The following is a 21880-nucleotide window of genomic DNA, read 5'->3' as shown; positions in this document are numbered from 1 at the left end:
TAACAACCTTTTTGATGACGATCCTTGATACCGGTACTTTTCCATAGAATACATGGCCTATTTACTTAAAAAATAAAATTGCAAATGACCAAAACCCCAACATTGTGTGATTTTCGTCACATTTCCTTCTAATGTTAATAGATATACTAATCATTGTTTAGAGAATGCGTAATCTATTAAATAACAAAAAGTTGTTTGGGTAAGGTTGCTTTTTTTTCAAACTGACACCGATAAGTTTACGCTATAACTTTTTACGAGAAAATCCAAAAGCAAGAGCTCAATAACCTCGGGACTAGATATTGATGTATTTAATTGGTCCGATTTACTATAGTTCTTAGGTAGGTTCTTACGTAGGTACTGGTAGTTTACAAATTTGATATCGTTGGTGTTGCACCTTATTTATTAGAGCCGTCCGTATTCAATTTAAGTGATGTCTTAACTCTGTATAAGTTTTGCTTTTTCTGTCTGGATTCCAAATCTTAGCTTACCCGGTATGCTAAGAAAATGATAACCTATTTGAGTAAAACATTTGTTGGGCAAACCATCATGAATTGTTTACGCCTTTATATTGTTTATGTATCAATAGTTCGTGGCCCTTGTTGTATTGTGTTGCTTTGTTGTATGTTGGTAACGCATTAATGTCCTTATTTCTCAGTGTTTCATGGAATGGACAAGAGCACCTTTGATACTGAAAATGTCAACCGGAATAAAGTGTTAAATGGTGAGGTTGAGGTAGTACTTTAAATACGTTTAAGTTAACCGATGTGGAAAGTAACTTTCAATTATAGGCCTACTTTAGGGCTACGCTTTATGGATCTATAAAACATTTTTTAGTTTAATCATTGGACATATGGACCAACACGATCCGGGTGACATTTAATTGCGAAGCATTTATTTTGGCTTGAACTGTCAGATAATCTATTTGCGAAGGTTTATATATAATAGTTTTGCCAGCATATCTGCAAATATACAAACTAATTGCTGTTCTTAATCTTAATATAAGAAGGTTTCAACTGACTACTATAAGATCCCCGTGCGTAGAACGGGCACACAGCTAGTCTATATAATGAATACGCCAACACAAAATTTGTCGGTTGAACTCCTTCGCCATTTCTTAACCGATTTTAAGCATTGACGTCTCATTGGAAAGAGCGTGTCGCGTAGATTTGCAAACTGACCTTACATTTTTTGAAAAAGTCCCTTGGGCTCTGCCCCAGTGGCTTTTAAAGTTCCCATGTTATTTTTAAGAAGAACATATTTGTTTACATTATGATTGGCTGGATATTTAATTGCTGTTAATATTTAAGCTGTAATTCAAATAAATGCGTCCTACAAAAATTTAATCATTGAAAGAACGCATTTGCAAATTATGGAAACATAAAAAGTCATAGAACGCCACCGAGTAGAAGAAATAGAGATAATATTTTTTAAAGAATTTATAATCGTTATTAGCCAATATAATGAAGAACACCTACAAGATTCAGATTCCTACAAACGATGAACGAGGATGTTAGCCGAAGTGCTACAATTTATAGTAGGCAACATGGACTTAGCTTTGTGATCATTGAAGAGGAAAGCCCTAAGGCTAAATAAATCTGGTACGTCAATGACATTAATCCATGTTTCCATAAAAGTCAAGGGATTTTAAAATAATAGCCTATGAAAATATCCAAGAAACCCTTACTAACATTTTTATTGAGGCCATTTAATTATTATTCATATATAGCTAAGGGAAACAAAAACCAACTGAACAACATCAGGTCTTTAACTCTGCATTTTCTCAGGTAAATATAATTAACGTTATTGAAACCAACCAAAAGTACGCCAATTGAACAAATAAAATTGTGACGGACAACCGGAAGTCCTTTAGGTGATCCTTTAAGTTTTTATCTATATAAATAAAATTAGAGTTTTGTCTGTACTTTGCTCAGAATTATATACTTTTAGGTTATTTTTACGTTTTATACATTAAAGAAGCAGAAACGAGTCTTATCTCTATTTCTGTCTGTCTGTCTTTCCCTTTGTCTGTAACACTCAAGATGGCATTTTACGCAATCTTCTCCGTGAAAACCAGAGTACCTATCAAGATCCAAGTCATTTTAATGTATTCACTGGATTGGCGAGAGTGTCTTTACTTTAGTGATTTAAATATAGCCTCACTACTTTGTAAATAAAATTACGGACGTTCAAAAATGCAGTTTTGTGCGATTTTTGTCAAATTTTCGTTCAATTTTTATCACATAATCGTCTATGAAATAACGAACAGCTGTTCGGATCAAGATTATTTTTTCTAGCTGTCAATGATATGTTTACAAATGTTGTTTACAAATACCGCAACCATTTCGAATCACGTTTTGAAAGCAAATCCCCACCAAGTGAGATTAAAAACGTTTTTCTTACATAACGGATTTAATTAATCGCAAGTGCAATAATATAGTCTAATAGTGTAACCGTAAATGAAATTAAATAACTAGACATCGTCCAAATCGGAACCAGAAATTCTTTGAGTATAAAATGTTTCTTGAGTTTTGACAACCAGAAAGAAGACCTTGAATCAGTGTTGTATAGGGCTGGGACACTGAAATGATCGTCGCCAATAGCTTACAAAAAAGGTTTCCACTCATTGACGGCGCTTCAATGGCGGTTGTGTAAAGTGTAAAGTAAAAAATCACAACTGCAGTGGGTGATTGTAACAGAGGTTTAACAGAGGAAGTGCTAAACTCGCTTTTCCAATGTGTCACTTTCTGTTTCTACTCACCGTGTGATGCAATCGCTGGACCATACAGCCAATAGGCCCATAGCTCATATCTTGGGTACGTAAGCCTACATATTTATTCATAACAACATTTTTGACGACGATCCTTGATAAAGGTACTTTTCCATAGAATACATGGCCTACCTACTTAAGAAATATAATTACAAATGACCAAAACCCCAACATTGTGTGATTTTCGTCACATTTCCTTCTAATGTTAATAGATATACTAATCATTGTTTAGAGAATGCGTAATCTATTAAATAACAAAAAGTTGTTTGGGTAAGGTTGTTTTTTTTTCAAACTGACACCGATAAGTTTACGCTATAACTTTTTACGAGAAAATCCAAAAGCAAGAGATCAATAACCTCGGGACTAGATATTAATGTATTTAATTGGTCGGATGTACTATAGTTCTTAGGTAGGTTCTTACGTAGGTACTGGTTCTTTTCCTTAGAACCGTTGGTAGCTGCTAGAATCATTTTTACGTTGGTACCAACACATCACTGTAGTTTACAAATTAGTTATCGTTGGTGTTGCACCTTATTTATTAGAGCCGTCCGTATTCAATTTAAGTGATGTCTTAACTCTGTATAAGTTTTGCTTTTTCTGTCTGGATTCCAAATCTTAGCTTACCCGGTATGCTAAGAAAATGATAACCTATTTGAGTAAAACATTTGTTGGGCAAACCATCATGAATTGTTTACGCCTTTATATTGTTTATGTATCAATAGTTCGTGGCCTTTTTTGGATTGTTGTGTGTATGTCTGTTGGTAACGCATTAATGTCCTTATTTCTCAGTGTTTCACGGAATGGACAAGAGCACCTTTGATACTGAAAATGTCAACCGGAATAAAGTGTTAAATGGTGAGGTTGAGGTAGTACTTTAAATACGTTTAAGTTAACCGATGTGGAAAGTAACTTTCAATTATAGGCCTACGCTTCATGGATCTATAAAACATTTTTTAGTTAAATCATTGGACATATGGACCATAACGATCCGGGTGACATTTAATTGCGAAGCATTTATTTTGGCTTAAACTGTCAGATACTGTATTTGCGAAGGTTTATATATAATAGTTTTGCCAGCATATCTGCAAATATGCAAACTAACTGCTGTTCTTAATCTTAATATAAGAAGGTTTTAACTGACTACTATAAGATCCCCGTGCGTAGAACGGGCACACAGCTAGTCTTTATTAAAGAATGACTGAAATTTGTAAACTTACTGCTGGCGACAAGGGTGGTACCATGCATAGGTTTATCAATAATGAAGACGAGGTGTTAGCCCGTCCTACGTACGGGAATTCAGTAGTCAGTTAAAACCGTGTACAATTCAGATCAGCTAGTTTACACATATAAAGACAAAGTTTCTTGCAGTTTTCATGTGAAAAATCATCTTGTAAACAAATGTTGTGTGACCAAATATGTTTTTATTCCATCATAGGCCTATACGATATGCACGTTGAATCCGATAATTTTACAATAAAACAGCAATTCTGCAATTTTTGCTATGTGAAAAGCGTTGAAGTGAGATTTGCAGCCGATTCGCACAGACGCACACTGATTATAAGTAGCCTACAATAGAGAGAGTAATAGTCAATTGAGAAGTGTATAGACTTAGTCAACGATACCACCTTCCATAGCATACCTGCCTCTTCCATAATTATTATCACCACAATAGGTATGCTATACTATACACAATTCCCAGTAGGTCTGAATAGAAACGACCTAAAATAAAACGATAATATCCAATAAAATTCACAGTACACATAAATCGTCACACCTATCCTTTATATCAATTTCACTGCATTAATTGCTAAATAAATAAGTGTAAACAAAGAAAAGTAAAAACAATAACAGTTTGTTTTGAAACAGCTGTTTGGTTCAAATAACATTCATTTGAAAAAAAAGAACCCACGATTACTAAAAGAACTGGTCACATGTAGCAGGAATATAAGAAGCAAACACAAACACGCTAGTAAAGCTAATGACGTAATTGTCAATGTTTATTATCCATACCGTTATCAGTTCTATCCTTAATAATTACCCACCCAAATTGAATAAGTGTATATCGTAATTTCCCATATTAGTTAATTCAAACTACAATATATTCATAGTTGAAATAAAAGTGATATTTTCACGTTTGGGGGCGCTGATAGGCACCCCCAAACATAACCACACTGAACACGATTTCATAAAAGGATGGTTTGTCTAATTGCAGTATCCTAGGTCAATGTTGACGTTGTGTTCAATCTTTGTATAAAACTCTGCTGAGGTTGTGGTGGTAATTTAAAATCGTGATTCCTGATTATTCTTGATCTTCTTTTTATGACATCAATATTTCCGGGCCAAATCCAAACAAAGTTAAAGCAGACAAACATCAGTTGTAAACAAAAAGTGACCATGAATAATTAAAACATGTAAACATTGTTATTTTTTTATTCTTTCCTCAAAAAATGTAATAGAAAAATAATTTGCATTTCCTTTTTTATTAAGACTCGTGTACAGAGCCTCGATTTGTACTGTGGTTTAATTAATTTTGGTCTAAACTATTTTAAACTGTGGTCTAATTATCTCTACTAATCTTACTTATTTCCTATAATCAATGACAAAATAAGAGTAAATAAAATAACCTCATAGTTCCATAGTTTATATTTAACCAGCTGTTAGTTAAAACAAATTATATTACTCTAAAACAAATCGAAGATTACAAAGATTGCTTTAAAAAAATAATTTGAACATCCTAGTATTTTACTATGTATAATTTAATGAATCTGTCATCCTCTTACAGAAGAATTGAACGTATCAATGATTTGCATTACACATAGTATTATAAATAAGTCAACCCTAAGTATGTCTTTACATTTTTATCCAAATGCTGAATTTGTAACACAAAAGCTGAATGATTACAGCTGTTACGTTAAGCAAATTATTTTATGCCAAAAGCTAGTTTAGAATCTTAGCGTCGGCTGCTAGACGCAACATCCTCTGGGTAAATTATCGTGAATAAGGACAATATCTCCAAACTGGGGAATTGTGAAGACCGGCAACGTTTCTGCTTGATTTCAGATTGAGTCCTTTCTCTCAAACTAGTTAAGTAGTCTTTCTTCCAAAGAACCCAAAATGTGTTTATGAGGTTCTGTCCTTTTTTCCAAGTTTGAAGTAAATGTTCAGTGTTGGATAGCTTATGGTCTGGATTAGTTGTCTTTCCACTCATTTCAATTCCATTTTTCCCGTGAAAATTCAGGAAATGACCGGGAGTTAAGATACAATCTGATAAACTGGCTTCACTAGAAGAGACGTACACTAAAGGTCTTGAATTCAATACCGCTTCAATTTCAGTTCAAGTAGTTTCCAACTGTGTAAATGTAAGTACTGTCGGACCAATTGTCTTTCTTAAACACCTCTTTACTAGGGATATAAGTCGCTCATAGAAACCGCCCATCCAAGGTGATAGTTCAGGAATAAAACAGAACTCACATCCCTCATTATTTATGTAAGATAAAACACTAGAGTCGTTGAAGTTTTTTCTCCAAATATCTTCAGTAAATGAAGCGGCGAGTTTGAATTGAGGAGCATTGTCTAGAAATATTTGTTTTGGTTTACCTCTTCTGCTTATGAACCGTTTGAGACATAGAAGAAATTCTTCAGTTGTTAAATCGTTAACTAGCTCTAGATGAATGGCTCTTGTTGCAAGACAAGTAAATATGCAACCATAAACTTTCCCTAAATCTCCAGAGTCATTGTTGTGATAGTCTTTAACGTATAATGGGCCGAAGTAATCGAGTCCAGTGTTGCTAAATGGGATCTGCTCTGTAACCCTCTCTTTTGGAAGTGGAGGCATGGGTGGCAATTTGTATGGACCACCCTCCCAACGAATACAAGTTAAACATTTCTTGATAGTTTTGTAGACTTGAGATCTTCCACACAAAATCCAGTATTCTTTTCTTATTTCTGCTAGAGTATGTTGAACTCCAACATGAAATAAAACATTAACGTTGTATCACTAGAGTTGAGAAGTATTCATTTTTTGGTAGAAGTTTAGGGTGTTTCTGGAGTATCGAAAGTTCAGCATATGAAAGCCTTCCAGAACATTTAAGCAGGCCGTCATAGTCAAGAAACAGTTTCAATTGTTTTTGAAGTGGATCTCCTTTATTGGTTTCGATGTTACTTATAGTTTCGGAAAAGTGTTTCCTTTGAACATATTTTTCCCATCTTAGTTTAGCCAACTGGATTTCTTCAGCAGTCATGTTAGTTGTGGTATGAACAATGGATTGTCTTCTACACTTAGAAATAAATCTTTCGCAGAACGCTGTTACTCGTAGTAGTTTATTCAGAGTCGAAAATCGTTTGACATCAATTCCATATGGAGGTTCTAAGATCCTTTCTTCAGCTGTCTCATTAAACGCTGTTAATTCTTCTTTAACTTTATGAATTTCTTCAGTGGGATTAAAGTTCCAATTCGGCCATTGGTTTTCAGGCAGATTAAACCACTGAGGTCCTGACCACCACATTTGACAGCTGCAAAGTTCGTTAACATTCATGCCACGAGTTGCTACATCTGATGGATTATTTTCAGATGGAACATATTTAAATATAACATCTTTATTTGCCTTTATTTCAGAAACTCTTTGTTCAGTGAATTTAGGTAAAATCTTAGTTGTGTTAATCCAATTTAAGACACACTGGGAGTCGGTCCAAAGAAACTTTCTTGAAACTGGCTGTTCAAAATTCTTCTCCATTTAATTCAAGGCACGCGAACCTATTAAAACCCCAAGTAGTTCCAGAAGAGGCACAGAGATGTTTTACAGTGTAACTCGATTGAGGTTGGTTCTAAACCAACAGATCTTGGTATTGAAACATTAGAAATTCTGACAATATCACGTTTTATTTCTTGCCACTCCTTGCATTTGTCCTCGGTTAGGGGCACGTCCCAGTCCAAATTTTCTTCCCACAAACTTTAAATAAAAAGCTTCGCTTTCAATGTTACTGGGATAAATAGACCAGAAGGGTCAAATATTGAGGATACGAGTTTCAAAACAGTCCTCTTTGTACAAATATCTTCTATACAGTTAATTCTGCATTACATTTGATTCATCTTCTTTTGTGAGCTTACCATGAGGTATGTTCTCTTTGAGCGCCTGAGAGTTGGAGCACCATCCTTGGAGGTTCATGTTTGCGTGTGAAAACAAATCAGTTACAAAGTCGTACAAACCAAGAGCCTCTTCATCAGTTTTGGCTCCAGTTGCCATATTGTCAACATAGAATGAAGTTTTCAATATCTTGGTGTCTTCTGTTAGTTCACTATGGGGCAGGTGGTGCTTTATAGTAGCACTTAATAAGAAAGGACTTGAAATAACACCAAACGGAACTCTGGAAAATCTTAGTTCCTCAATGTTGTTTTGATTCACTGGCATTGACAAATCTTTTAACCATAAAAACCTAGTAACGTCTCTATCAGGTATGTTTAAGTTCAGTTGAAGGAAAGCTTTTTCTATATCAGCTATTATCCCTATAGGGTTGAGTTGAAAACGTATGAGCAATCCGCATAAGTCCTCTAGTATTACTGGGCCACGATAAAGGCAGTCGTTCAAACTATTAGAAGATTTCTTTGACTTGGCTGAAGCATCGTACACTATTCTTACCTTTGTTGTGGATTTTGCTTCGTTAATTATGGGATGATGTGGAATATAATGCTTAACAATGGCATTTCCAGTTTCTGGAACTTGTTCAATGATTCCCGCTGATCTCTGCTCCTTGATTATGTTATCATACCTTTGAAGCAAATCTGGTTGACTTGATAACTTTTCACAAGTGATTTCAGTCAAGCTAATGAGAGAAAATAATTATCCGGCAAGTTTGGGGGGTATTCTTTCCATGGCCAAGAAACCGAAGACCTATTCTCGACTAAAAGGATAGTATTATTAAACTGCTTTAGAGCAATATCATCATCAATTTCAAATGGATTATCATGTATACCTAAAGTTTCAAGACTCCAGAGGTCTTTGACGTTAAGTTGTTCTACAAGTTGAGAATCTGCAGAATGAAAGTAAGCTTTAGGAACAAACAAGTTAGATGGCTGGACCGTAGTTAAGAATGAAGTTGAGTAAGAGTCAGTTTCAATAGAGTTTATTAAGCTCCTTCCACTGATTACCCAGCCTAATTTAGTGTTTAAGAGGAAAAGTCCATTGCCAATTTTGTCGTCATTTATAAAGTCCAAGTAATAGTCATTTCCAATAAGAAGGTCAATTTCGGAGTTCAGGTGTTGACCTTGAGCCAAAGTTAAGTTCGGATATATTGATTTTATTTGATCAATAATATCTATCATCCCGCTTGAGTGGACTTGTCCAGTTATGTGAGGCACAACATTTGTTTGTACGTTGATTGTGTCTTTATTTAAAAGCGATATACCAACACAAACAACAGGTGTCTCAAGAGTTTTAAAACTTTTGTTTCCGAAAGTGAACACATTTAAAATCTGATGTTGATCGGATCTTAATTGTAACTTAGAAGCTAATGTCTTTGACATGTATGACCTTTGACTACCTGAATCGAATAAAAGTCTAGCAGTGTGAGTTAGTTTGTTAACTTCATTTGTAACATTTACAATTGCAGTTTGTAAAATTACCTGTTCGTTAACTGCAAGAAGAGACGATAACTTAGTTGATTTTAGTTGAGTTGTGGTCAAGTGTGACGAGCCTCCAATTGGTTTTGGTACTTGTAACTCTCTTCCCGTAGGAACAGTCGGGGAATTCACAGCATCTTTGGTGATACCTGGTGGAAACTGTTTAGGGCAAAGGCTCTGATTACAAAAAACACAAGCCTTGAAAGTTTTACAATTTTTAAGGCTATGTCCCCTTTTTAAACAAATAAAACATAACCCCTTTATTTTGTCCTTACGCTCACTTACTGTGCTGAATGCCGTGCATTGATCACTCCAATGGTCTTTCTCACAAAATATACATCGTCTTAGATTGCAGGACCTATCACCAGTTAACAGGGTCTCGGCAGTTGAGGTAGGTTTATGAATGATATGCTCCACAGTCACATCCCTAGACTTACCTAGTAGAAATTCCCAACAGCATCTCTGATTTCTCTCTAACGATTAGAATGTTTTGAATTGTATTACAAAGTCGATTTACGTTTAATTCTTTGCCTAAGTTTAGTTCTTCAACCTTCAGTAGAACATTGAGAGGTAACTTACTAGTAATAAGTGTGAGGAAGTAGTTTGAATTTGTATCCTCCCCTAAGGCTTGTAAGCATCTCATATGTTTTTCAATTATGTCGAAGGTACGACGCAAGAATTTTGTGTCATTAGACTTAACAGGAGGAATTTCTATTAGTGACTTGTAGTGTGAGTTTACAATTATCGGTTTGTTAGCAAACCTACTCTTCAGTAAAGAAATTGCTGTATCATAGTTTAATGATGTTAGTGGGAGTCCGGATATACAACATTTAGCTTCCCCCTCAAGTAATGAATTCAAATAGTTAAATTTGTCAATCACAGTAAGAGCATCATTGCTATGAATGGAGGAGGAAAAGGAATCCCAAAACTCCTGCCATTTGAGGACGTCACCATCAAAGGTTGGGATGACAAGTTTAGGTAGTTTGACCAAACAACGTTTAGGTTCTGAAACTACAGTTTGATCATGGGAGTTACATTGTTTGTCTGCATAATGAGGTGTGAAGGAATCTATTCTTACCTGTAGTTTTGAAACTACTTCTTCGCAATTCAGAACTAGTTCAAATGGATCTCCCACTGACGTACTTGCCCCTCCATTCGTTGAGTCATCGATTTCGATCTGATCAAGTTGTTCAAGTAAGTCTTCCAGACGCCTACGATATCCGTCTAAAGTCGTCAGTGTCCCTAGGAGGTCAGGTTTGGAAGAGTCCTCCCCTTGTAGAAGTAAATTGGCCTCGGTAATGGTATTGCCCAATCTCTTGCTCAAGGTATCAATCTTTTTCAGTAGTCTTGAGGTCATTTTCCAGCTCTGCTACCAATTGTCGCGGATTTATAAGTTTTGTTCTAAATTAAGTAAGTATATAAATGTGGAAGCGTGAAATAAGTTTTATTTTGGACAATTAAAGTAGTTTAAGTTTCAGTTAACATCATCTTCTTGCTATTTGTTCAACTAGTACCACTCAATTGTTTTCTTTTTATATTCACAACATCTGGTATTAATTACATATGTTACAAACAGTCTTTTGGGAAATGTTATGGCTTTGCCACAATGACTTTGACAACTTCATCAAGCATGCAAAATATAAATACAACCTCAGCCTCACCTCCACCAGCCAAAGCCATGCTAAGCACAGCCACCTCAACCCTCATGTCATTAATGCCCTCAACTACATTAACTACTACCACTACTCCACCAGCTGCAAGTTTGTTGGTAGAGATGCTTAATAGTGACACAACACTACAAGAGGTGCATAGAGAGAGCGAGTCCAATGGTGTGACCATCACAGACACAGCGCAAAAAGAGATGTTTCAGCCTCAACCAACAACCTCATCCACCAAGAGTGTGAGTGTGAGTGCCGTGTCAAGTGAGTGTGAAAGTCACAGTGAGAGTAATTTTTTTTAAATTAAGCCATAATGTAACAATAGCAGAATAAGTCCGGATTTAAATACTAGGTATAAACATAAAATAAAATTACCAGGTCTCCTTCATCTGAACATACAGGGGGTAAAAAATAAGTTTGAAGAGTTAAAAATATTCTTAAATACATACAATTTTGAAATTTTGCAGTAAATCTAGAGGAGGCTCATGTATTCTTGTTGATAGGAATTTGGATTGTTGTAAGCGCAATGATTTAGCCTGTTTTAATGAAGAATTAGTTTTTGAAGGTTCTTTTATTTAAATTAAGTCAATTAAGTGTATTTTCCTCTCACTGTATACAGTTCCTGGTTACTCTATGTCAAAAATTTTTTTTTGGATAAGTTTAGATGATTACTTCAAACACTAGAAAAAGATATTAAATTTAAGAAAGTCGTAATTGCCTCTGACTTTAATATCAATCTTTTAAAAAAAGACAAGAGCTCTGAATACTTTCAAACAGTTGTAAATGAATTTGGCTTTGTAATCAATCACATAGATCCAACCAGAATAACTAATACCACTGTTTCTTGCATTGATAATATTCTGACTAGTGTAAATTTTGGGAAAGGCCAATTGTGTAACATCAATACCTCTTTTTCTGGTCATAATGCTCTGCTGTTGTCTCTACCCAACAAACTGAATAGACAGTTCTGCACCAAAAGAATTAAAATTAGAATGTACCCTGAAGAGAACAACATTCTATTTGTAAATAGACTTAAGCTTATGTTGTCAGATATGCCTCCTCTTATTTCATTGGATGATTGCTAAAAATTTTTCTTGGAAAATTTTATCTTTTGTATGAATGAATTTTTCCCTATTAAAAATATTAAGGTAAAAAATGAGAAATAAAAAAAATGGATTACACAGGGTATTAAGATATCGGCAGCAAAGAAGAGGCAATTACACTGGCAAGCAAAGTATAATCTAAGTATAGAATTTCAGCAATATGTAAAAAATTATAAACAAGTGTTAAAGTCAGTTGTAAAAGCAGCAAAAATAGCATCTAATGGTAATTACATTTTTGAGTCCAAAAACAAATCAAAAGCTACATGGGCTGTTGTATACTCATTGTAATAAAATTAGTGAAGCTATCACCTTAGAAATAAACAATAAGATAATTTCAAATCCTCAATAAATCACTCAAAGTTTTAACAATCATCTATACTTATTTAATACGCAAGCAGGTTTTTTGTGACAATTACTCCTCCGAAACTACTGTACCGATTGACATGTTTTTGGTGTAATTGGAAAGAGCGTAACGTGAAGTTGTGCAGGAAACTTTTTTTTTAGGGAAATAGTGAGTGAGGCCCTGGAGCCCTTTAAAGTTTCATATTTCTTCATAAGATTAACATGGGAAACAAAAATTGTTATGAAACTCCAGCTGTTGTCAGAAATTAAAAGAGAGAAGAAGAGCATAATTATGTTGATTTTAAACAGTCAATAAGTTTGCTAATTTAACAGTTTGCCACAAACATTTACTGACTTGGTTGAAATGAAATATTTACAATTTGAATTTTGGTTGGCGTAAATATTACAATGGGAAAAAGCGGGAGACCCTGGATAATTTGATATACTAAAAAGAAAACTGAATTAACACTGTGTTAATCATTGAAAGAGCCGATTTGCATACTATGGAAACATATGAAAGTCATAGAACACCACCAAGGAGAAGAAATAGAAATAATGTTTTTTAGCGAATTTCCCATATAGGGAATAAGCTATTACCGTAGGTCTCATGGTAAGACCTAGACCCGGGACCGATTTACTTTTTCGTTTTGAGGTCCCCAGAGGCCAAAAACACCATCCGTTCAAATTCATATATATATATATATATTTACATATGTGTCCGTTAGCGCGATAACTCGAGCAAAATTGATCCGATTTTGATGAAATTTGGTACAAACGTGTAAACCTACATTTATTCGAACGAGTTCGCATAATTGGACCATGGGATCAGGGGTTTATGGGGGGTTTTATGGGGTAAAAATGGGTTTTTCTCATTTTTGACCCTAAAAACTTAAAATTTCTAAATTTCTCTCTAGACCATTTTGAAGAGCTTAAAAAAACAAATAATTTAGTATATTGAAGTGTTTTTGAATGTTCATTGACTACGGAGAAAATTAAAAAAATAGTAAATTTAAAATTCCCATGTTATTCTTATGGAGAATAAATAAACTGTTCTAGTTTGCTTGTTTATGGATATATTTTAATCAAATTTGGCAATTTGGTTTATTTTATACTAAGCTATCAGTATTTAATTGAAAAAACACATCTCAACATCTTCCCCGTAGCAGCAAACCTAACTACTCACTAAAATTAATGTTATTTAAATAGGAAATAAATCTGAAAATTTATAGGGAATATTTTAGTAGAAATCAAGCCGGGTAAATGGAAATTCGCTTAGGATGCAGGTTTGCTGCGACGGGGGTATTTTTATGATAATCGTTATTATGGACGACCTAATGTGGCTATGAGTAAAGCTATTTGTAGAAAACGAAAACACTAAAAAACAAGATCAGCTTTTGAAAAATGATAAGATATTTACAAGAAATGTTGATTATATCGATCTGTTATGTACATCTTGAGTATTTCCATAATATTTGAGTCGAATCTTTTAAAGTCATCAGAAATTATGACTGTTATTCGTTTTAAAATAAAGCCTGTAATACGTAGCAATTGCTCGAATTCGAGCAACCGGTACACTAGTTTTATTAACACTGTTGACTTATTAAAAGTCCCTTAGGCTGATTTAACTTTTGTCAAAGACAGCCCTTCATGTAAGACAAAATATTTAAGTGAATTTTCACCTGTTTTAGTGGAAGAGGTGGCTAAAATTATCTTAGGTCTAAATAACACAAAATCTTGTGGATGGGATGACATTCCACTTCATTTATTAAAATTGTCTGTTCAAGTGATAAGCCCTATTTTAACTTATATTTTTAATCTAGCTATTAGAACTTGTACCTTTCCGACTAAGCTGAAAATGTCCGAGATAAAACCAATTTTTAAAAAGAAATCAAAAATTACATTCAAAATTTCCGTCCTATATCTTTACTTAATACATCAAAATTTTTGAAAAAGCTCTTCATAATAGAATTGTTTATTTTCTTGAATGTAATAATCAGCTTGGGGCTGAACAGTTTGGGTTTAGGAAAAATAGAAGTACTGAATTGGCTTTGATAAACTTTGTGAGCGATGCAGCGAGGGCCTTGGATGGGTCGCAGTTTACTGCGGGGATTTTCTGTGACCTGTCCAGGGCTTTTTACTGTGTGGATCATCAGATGCTGATTTAAAAAAATGCCAGCATTGGTATTGAGGAGTCGGCTCTTAAGCTATTAACATCATATCTTTTGGGGAGGAAGCAGAGAACAGTTATCAGTGAGAGGGCAACCCGTTTTTACTCGGACTGGACTACAGTAAAATTTGGCATCCCTCAAGGATCCATTTTAGGACCCACACTCTTTCTTATATATATAAATGACCTACCAGCACATATTTCCAAAAGGTTCGTACTATTTGCTGATGATACAATTGTAATAGTTCAGGAAAAAACCTGTCTGCATTAGAAAACACTTTGAAATAAACACTAAAAGATCTGAAGAGATGGTTTGAATCAAATGGACTTTTACTAAATGAATGCAAATCTAACATTATGCAATTCCAAATCAGAATTAACAATAACCACAAACTCAATGGAACGGATTTTAATGTCACTGATAAATATAAATTTCTTGGGATTAATATAATAGATCAAAGTTTCAATTGGAAATCGCACATTAATATTTGGTTAGTAAATTGACTTCTTTTTGGTTTGAAATTAAATGTATTCAAAATTCAGTGTCACTAGCAACATTAAAAATTATTTATTATACTTATATACACTCTCTGCTTCGTTATGGAATTTTTCTGTGGGATATTAACTCAGAGGATATTACTTTAAGTCCAAAAAGTGTTATTAGAGTGATGATAGGGGCAAAATATGGATCAAGCTGTCGTCGTTCTTTTGAGGAATTAAAAATAATGCCATTGACTTCTTTGTATATCTATGAAACGGTAAATTTTGTTCATTTAAATAATACCCTTTTTGATGAGTTTAGACCCACTCATAGTTATAATACCCGAAACCCAAATCTGCTAAATTATCCAATTCATAAACACTCTCATTTTGAAAAAAACCCCATCTAAATGGGGATTTGTCTATATAATAAGATCCCCTCAAAAATAAAATCCTATACACCACAAAAATTTAAAATTTGGACTAAAGCATTATTGGTGGAGAAATCATATTACTTTACTTCCTGGCAGATTTCCTAAATGACCGTGACATTAATTGACCATTAGTTTATGTAAAATATGACACAGAATGTTTTTTAATGGTTTTTTCTCTGATATTGCTTCAAGATCTTCATTAAAATTTAAAATTTGTCTTTTTTCAAACTTTTTTGAATTGGTAACATTCTCTCAATTGTAGGCTACTGTTCTTGTTATATTTTGTTGTAATTTTTTAGTTTTAGTTTTTATAACTTATTGATTGACCATGCATCTGTTCATTATTGCCTTTGTAATGAAGAATGTTTCTATGCAATAAAATACTTATGACTTATGCCACACACACACACACAGACATCACTTCGTAAACCACTTTTTTGGGTTTTTTCGGGTGGACCCAAAATGGATATATCTGTTGAACCATTAATGCAACAAGAGATACATCAGTGCAGATTATGGTGTTGTATTAAATCACACCTTAACAAACGAACTTGCGAAAAGAGATGTCATAGTAGCTTTCAAAACAAAGAACAAACTTTCAAACCTAATCAATGAGAGACCTAACCGAGATTCTGATAAAATGAATAAAACTGGAATTTACAAATTGATATGTGATGATTGTCCTAATTTTTATATAGGTCAGATAGCAAGAGCATTTTCCACTAGGTTTAAAGAGCACATACCGAAGAAAAACTCAAAATCAGCCTACGCAAACCATCTTATCTCCTCCAACCACAATTACACCAACATACATAATAACTTAGAAGTAGTAAATCTTTGCAGCAAAGGGCGTTACATGGACACTGTTGAAGAATTCAAAATTTATAAAGCATCAAAAAGTCAACCTCAAAACATCCTGAACGAGAAATTGTCATTAAAATCCAACATTATTTATAACACCGCCATCCATATCACCAATAAGCAGACTAGAAAAGAACGAGATAAGGATAACACAGGGGTAGGGGTCAACGCTGCCAACACGTGACAGTCGCGACTTACCTTCCACCGACGCCGTGTCCCGTGAATCAGCGTCTGGCCGACCAGTTTATTAAATGCATTTTCGTGTGTGTCATATCCGTATGTGTGTCCCGTTTATTTATTTGTTTATATTTTTAACAAACTCCACATGAGGGATTAGCAAGACATTCTGGACCTGAAGATGTGCAACTTTTTAAAAAGCATGAAACAGATGTAGTCATCATACTACCAAACCGATCGTTTTGACAGAAAACAGGTAATTTAAACCTATATTAGTTTATTCAGACGATCTAGATGATCTAGAGGATCAATATGTTGTTCTTATGGAAAATAAACAATCTGTTGTAGTTTGTTTGTTTATGAACATATTTTGATCAAATTTAGAAAACTTTTTTATTTCATACTGGATCAGCATTTTACTAAAGCACTTTAACACCTTCCTTGTAGCAGCAAACATAAGGACTAGTAAAATTAATATTATTTAAATTTTAAAAAATCTGGGAATATTTTAGTGTAAATCCAACCAGGTAAATGGAAATCAACTTAGTCTGCAGGTTAGCTGCAGCGGGGATATTTTAATTTTGTATCCTTTTAACACAGTTTTGTATTACCTTTATACTATGATGGTTTCGAAGAACTCAAGTTTAAGATGGACAGATAGATATGAGTCGGTCTTTTTCTTTGTATAGATGTTTCAACCTTTTACATGGCTTTCAAGCCAACATTCAAGTTCTTGCCAAAATTTACACCATGATTAAAAATTCATGAGTAAATATGCATGTATTTAAAAACATTTTTTGTGGTTTTAAAAAATTCTCAAGAGTTTGTTAGAATATAAACATTTCTTAGATGCTTTTTTCTTTCTTCCTCTTGGAGAAGTATTGTTTTGTCAAAATATTTGAGTTTGACTTATGAGTGGATATATCCATGTTGGGTCCCCCTGAACCCAAAAAATGGTTTTCGAAGTGATGTCTGTGTGTGTGTGTGTCTGTTTGTCAGTCTGTATGTCTGAATGTGTACAGAGCTACAGACCACACCTGTTATGCGATTACGGTGAAATTTGGTATGTAGGTACTAATCCATGATATCTCCAGGTATTTTTTTTTTCATTTTTTGAGATTTTAATTTTTAACAGTGATTTTTCCATACAACCCATAAATTAACAGAGAAGAAAGTGGCCTGAACAATTTTGATAAAAAGAAATTTGATACATTATAGTCCTTTAAATTCTGAGTGAAATGGTATAACTCGCATTGCTTTTCAAATTACAATTCAAAAGTGTGATTTTCCCTATAAAATATCATACACCGACTGCATACCCACAATTAAAGGTTGTTGACAACAAGCTAATATGGAAAAGTATGTTTCAGATTGCTGATATCGTTTATTGATTTTTGGAATTCAATCAAAATAAACTTTTTTTGTTCAGTTATATGTCTACCTAAAAGTAAAATTCAAAAATAAATTTGGGAATGGATTCCAGATTGGCATAGGTAATTTTTTTTCACAATTTAATGCCTTTTTTTTTAAAGAAAAATGCTATAGTTAAATTTAGCTATAGTTTGATTATCAACAAACCTGAGGTAACAGGCTTGGCAACCGTTGTAGAGCAGTGCTTCACAGCTCCTCCCTCCAGACATACCACAAACACGTCCTGTTGGTGATGAGGGAAGGCAAAAGCTGACACTCCAACTTTAGAAGATGATAGATCAAATGTGTACCTAGAACATGTTCAGCCAAAGTATAGTTAAAGGACAGTGCTCCATTTCTACAAAGAATTTGAAATGTCGGCCACCATTATCTTTATCAATTAAAATTCAAGCCACCTCCCGAAGACCAAGATTTGACATCATTGTAGTTGTTAGCCTCCGGATTGCCAAATAATATTAAAGAAGGTTCAAATACCTGCTATTAAGCAATCCAAATTTGTGGTTAGAACAACTAGTTTCGGTGTCTGTGTGACACCATCATCAGGCTGCACAAGGACAGTTTTCTTTCTTCATACGAAGAGCATCATATTTACACGAAAATAAATTAAACATTTAAAGACGACACAAACACGAACACGATACATTTATGGTAACTGATCAGTTAAGAAACAGACGACGCTAACCCGGCGGAGTTTGAGTCCAACTGCTGGACTCAAACTCCGCCGAGTTAGCGTCGTCTGTTTCTTAACTGATCAGTTACCATAAATGTATCGTGTTCGTGTTTGTGTCGTCTTTAAATGTTTAATTTATTTTCGTGTAAATATGATGCTCTTCGTATGAAGAAAGAAAACTGTCCTTGTGCAGCCTGATGATGGTGTCACACAGACACCGAAACTAGTTGTTCTAACCACAAATTTGGATTGCTTAATAGCATGTATTTGAACCTTCTTTAACAAGATTTGACAGTTCAAAAATATGATTTACTGACTGATTACTACAGCCTTTTGTAAAGTGAAGGTGTTGCAATATTAATAATAATGTACCAGACTTAATAGACGTTAATAGATGTTTAAATAAAAATATAAAATTCCAGCTTTGCTCTGAAGTAATAAGTCCTGCAGTATGTGATTAAGCTTAAACACTTTTTCAAACTACGTCCTTATGTTTAGTTATAAACAAAGCAAATTGAGTTTGATGGTTTGATCTAATGTCAACAGATAGCACCACCGTTCCCAAACTTCAGCCCTTAACTGTACTTAAGTGATGCCCTTGCTTAATATCCTGAGACGTATTTGCACATCTACGTGAAAACACCTTTAATTTGACACCTCAAACGTTAAAATCCGTCAAACCATTATCGAGTTATGACTGTGAAAAGAAACCTGCTTGCGTACTAATATATAGATGACAAATCAACTATTTTTTTCTTATTCAATTACATTCCCAGTATCTGGTCTCAGTTACCTCTCCATCAACTGGTAAGATGAGAGATGGGGAGAGACTTTCCATAGTATGAGGTATCCGTCATGAGCAGCTGACACCAGATACACCGAGGTCCCTGTGCCGAGAACCCACCTCACCTCAGTGACAGAGTCGTTGTGGCTGGCTGCTGTCACCTTGGCCAATGTCTTGCTGGTCTCTCCAGCTGTATCCCATACAAACACTTCACCTGAAAAACAATAACACTCATGATATTCTGTCACCTGTGGGGCTGATAGAGTGACAGGTTAGAAAAAACATGTACCAAAAATATTACTTAGCCTAACCTAAAATCTCAGAAAAGACAAAACCTAAACTAATAATTTTTAATCTCTGGAATTCCAATTTATTTGTCAAAGCATTGTAAAATACCCCCACCACAGCAAACCTGTAAACTAAGCAAATTTCCATTTACCTGGCTGGGTTTCTGCTAAAATATTCCCTTTATAATTGTCAGATTTTGTTCCTTTCTAAATAGCATGAATTTTAACGATTAATTAGGTTTGCTGCTACAAGGAAGGTAATAAGGAGTGACATTTATTGAGACGATGGCTTAGTATAAAATTTAAAAATTTTCAAATTCAATCAAAATCCTATATATACAGGGAGCGGCAGAAATATCTGACGGTTTTCAAGCGAGTACAGTCCGGCAGCCGAGTGGAGGGGGATGGTGGGGAGCGGCTCATTCTCAAGGCCAAAGATGACATTTCAGTCGCCATAGAGCAGTGGACCGTTATACATCGTGCGTTTGTCGTTGAGGCTGATGAAATGAGGGAATAAAATACATAAAATACTTTATTAATAATTGATGTAAAAAGGAAAGATATTAAAACATTAACACTTCAAACTGTGAACATATTAGGACAACAACAAAATAATCACAAGCAGCTGATATTAAAAGACACATTAAAAAGATATTTGATTATATAGCATTAAACAAAGCAATACTATATAAAATCTTCAACATTCCCCCTTAATCAAACATCTTTTTTTTTATTATTTAATCTGAGTCTTTAAGTCCCATGTCCGTCACAAAGTTATTAAATTTTTCACGTGACAATGATTTGGTTAAAATATCAGCCGTCATATTTACAGTTGGCATATACTTGATTTCCATGCTTTTCTTAACCATATTCTTGACCCAGGGTGTCTACTACATTCTGGATAAAAAATTCATGGACAATTCCCGTACATTTAAGGACACTTTGACGTAACCTTTGTCGGTGTCACTAGGCCTACCGAATAATTTTCCTGATTTGTCAAACTGTATTAATCTTGTTATTATCTGTAGTTGTACCAGAGAGAAGAGTAAATAATAATAGATAGCCTTAGAGTTAAAAATTTCAAAATAGAAATTTATTGAAAGTAAACAAGCATAGGCCTACCTATACTTTAGGTAAAACTTTTATAGTGTAACAGAGAAACGCAATCATTGTCTCCTGCGATAGCGACAAATATCTCCATCGGTCACGTTAACTTCATAACATAGCTTATCCGATCCAGGCGGATTAATTTGGCACGATTCGCCCTGGCACAACGTTAGGCTCTCGACTACTTTTGAAAAAAAATCTTTAATGCATATTGTTGCTCAGTTCTTAGTACAAAATCAAGGTATGGTAAGCGGCTACCAATAAGCAATAAGCACAGAGTAAGATTATTGTATTTTCATTTGCAAAGTTAATACCCCTGCCGCAGCAAACCTGCCGACTAAGCGAATTTCCATTTGTATGAATTGATTTTCAGTTAAATATATTTTAATAACATTAGGTTTAACAAGTACCTAGGTTTGCTGCTACAAGGAAACTAATAAAGTGTGTTTTTGAGTAAAATATTGATAGCTTAGTACAAAATAAATAAATTTGCCAAGTTTGATCAAAATATATTCATAAACAAGCAAACTACAACATTTGACAATATTCTCCATAAGAATAACATGGGAATTTTAAATTTACAATTTTTTTAATTTTCTCCGTTACTAATAATCGAACAAAAATACTTTTATATACTAAATTATTTGTTTTTTTAAGCTCTTTAAAAAGGTCTAAAGAGAAATTGGGAAAATTTGTGTTTTGAGGGTCAAAAGTGAGAAAAACCAATTTTTACCCCATAACACCCCCCGTAAAGCCCCGTTCCCATGGTCCGATCGTGCTGGTTCGCGAACTCATTCAAGTTTACCCCGCTTTACACCTTTAAACCAAATTTCATCAAAATCGGGCAAAAATTACTCAAGTTATCGCGTTCACGGACGTATATATATATATATATATATATATACATATATAAAAATTTGAACGAATAGTGATTTTGGCCTCTGGGGACATCAAAATGAAAAAGTAAATCGGTCCCGGCTCTAGGTCTTACCGTAA

At 34.3% G+C, this 21880-nt stretch overlaps 1 protein-coding gene across 3 annotated transcripts in view; it reads right to left on the bottom strand.

Moving 5' to 3' along the window:
* Positions 1-21880, bottom strand: part of LOC128983204 (cytoplasmic dynein 2 intermediate chain 2-like) — a 137282-nt gene that overhangs the window by 17160 nt on the left and 98242 nt on the right. For all 3 annotated transcript variants that reach the window (XM_054402428.1, XM_054402411.1, XM_054402420.1), the window contains 2 exons: positions 19500-19704; positions 18184-18326 (listed from right to left, as the gene is read on the bottom strand). In XM_054402428.1, the coding sequence (XP_054258403.1) occupies positions 18184-18326; positions 19500-19704 (348 nt within the window). The remainder of the gene's footprint in view (positions 1-18183; positions 18327-19499; positions 19705-21880) is intronic.

The sequence above is a fragment of the Macrosteles quadrilineatus genome, unplaced genomic scaffold (assembly GCF_028750875.1).
Source record: "Macrosteles quadrilineatus isolate MER2022 unplaced genomic scaffold, UCM_ALF_1.0 Scaffold_1__1_contigs__length_201487025, whole genome shotgun sequence".
In the NCBI taxonomy this organism is placed as follows: domain Eukaryota; kingdom Metazoa; phylum Arthropoda; class Insecta; order Hemiptera; family Cicadellidae; genus Macrosteles; species Macrosteles quadrilineatus.
This window is presented reverse-complemented; position numbering and strand designations above follow the sequence as displayed.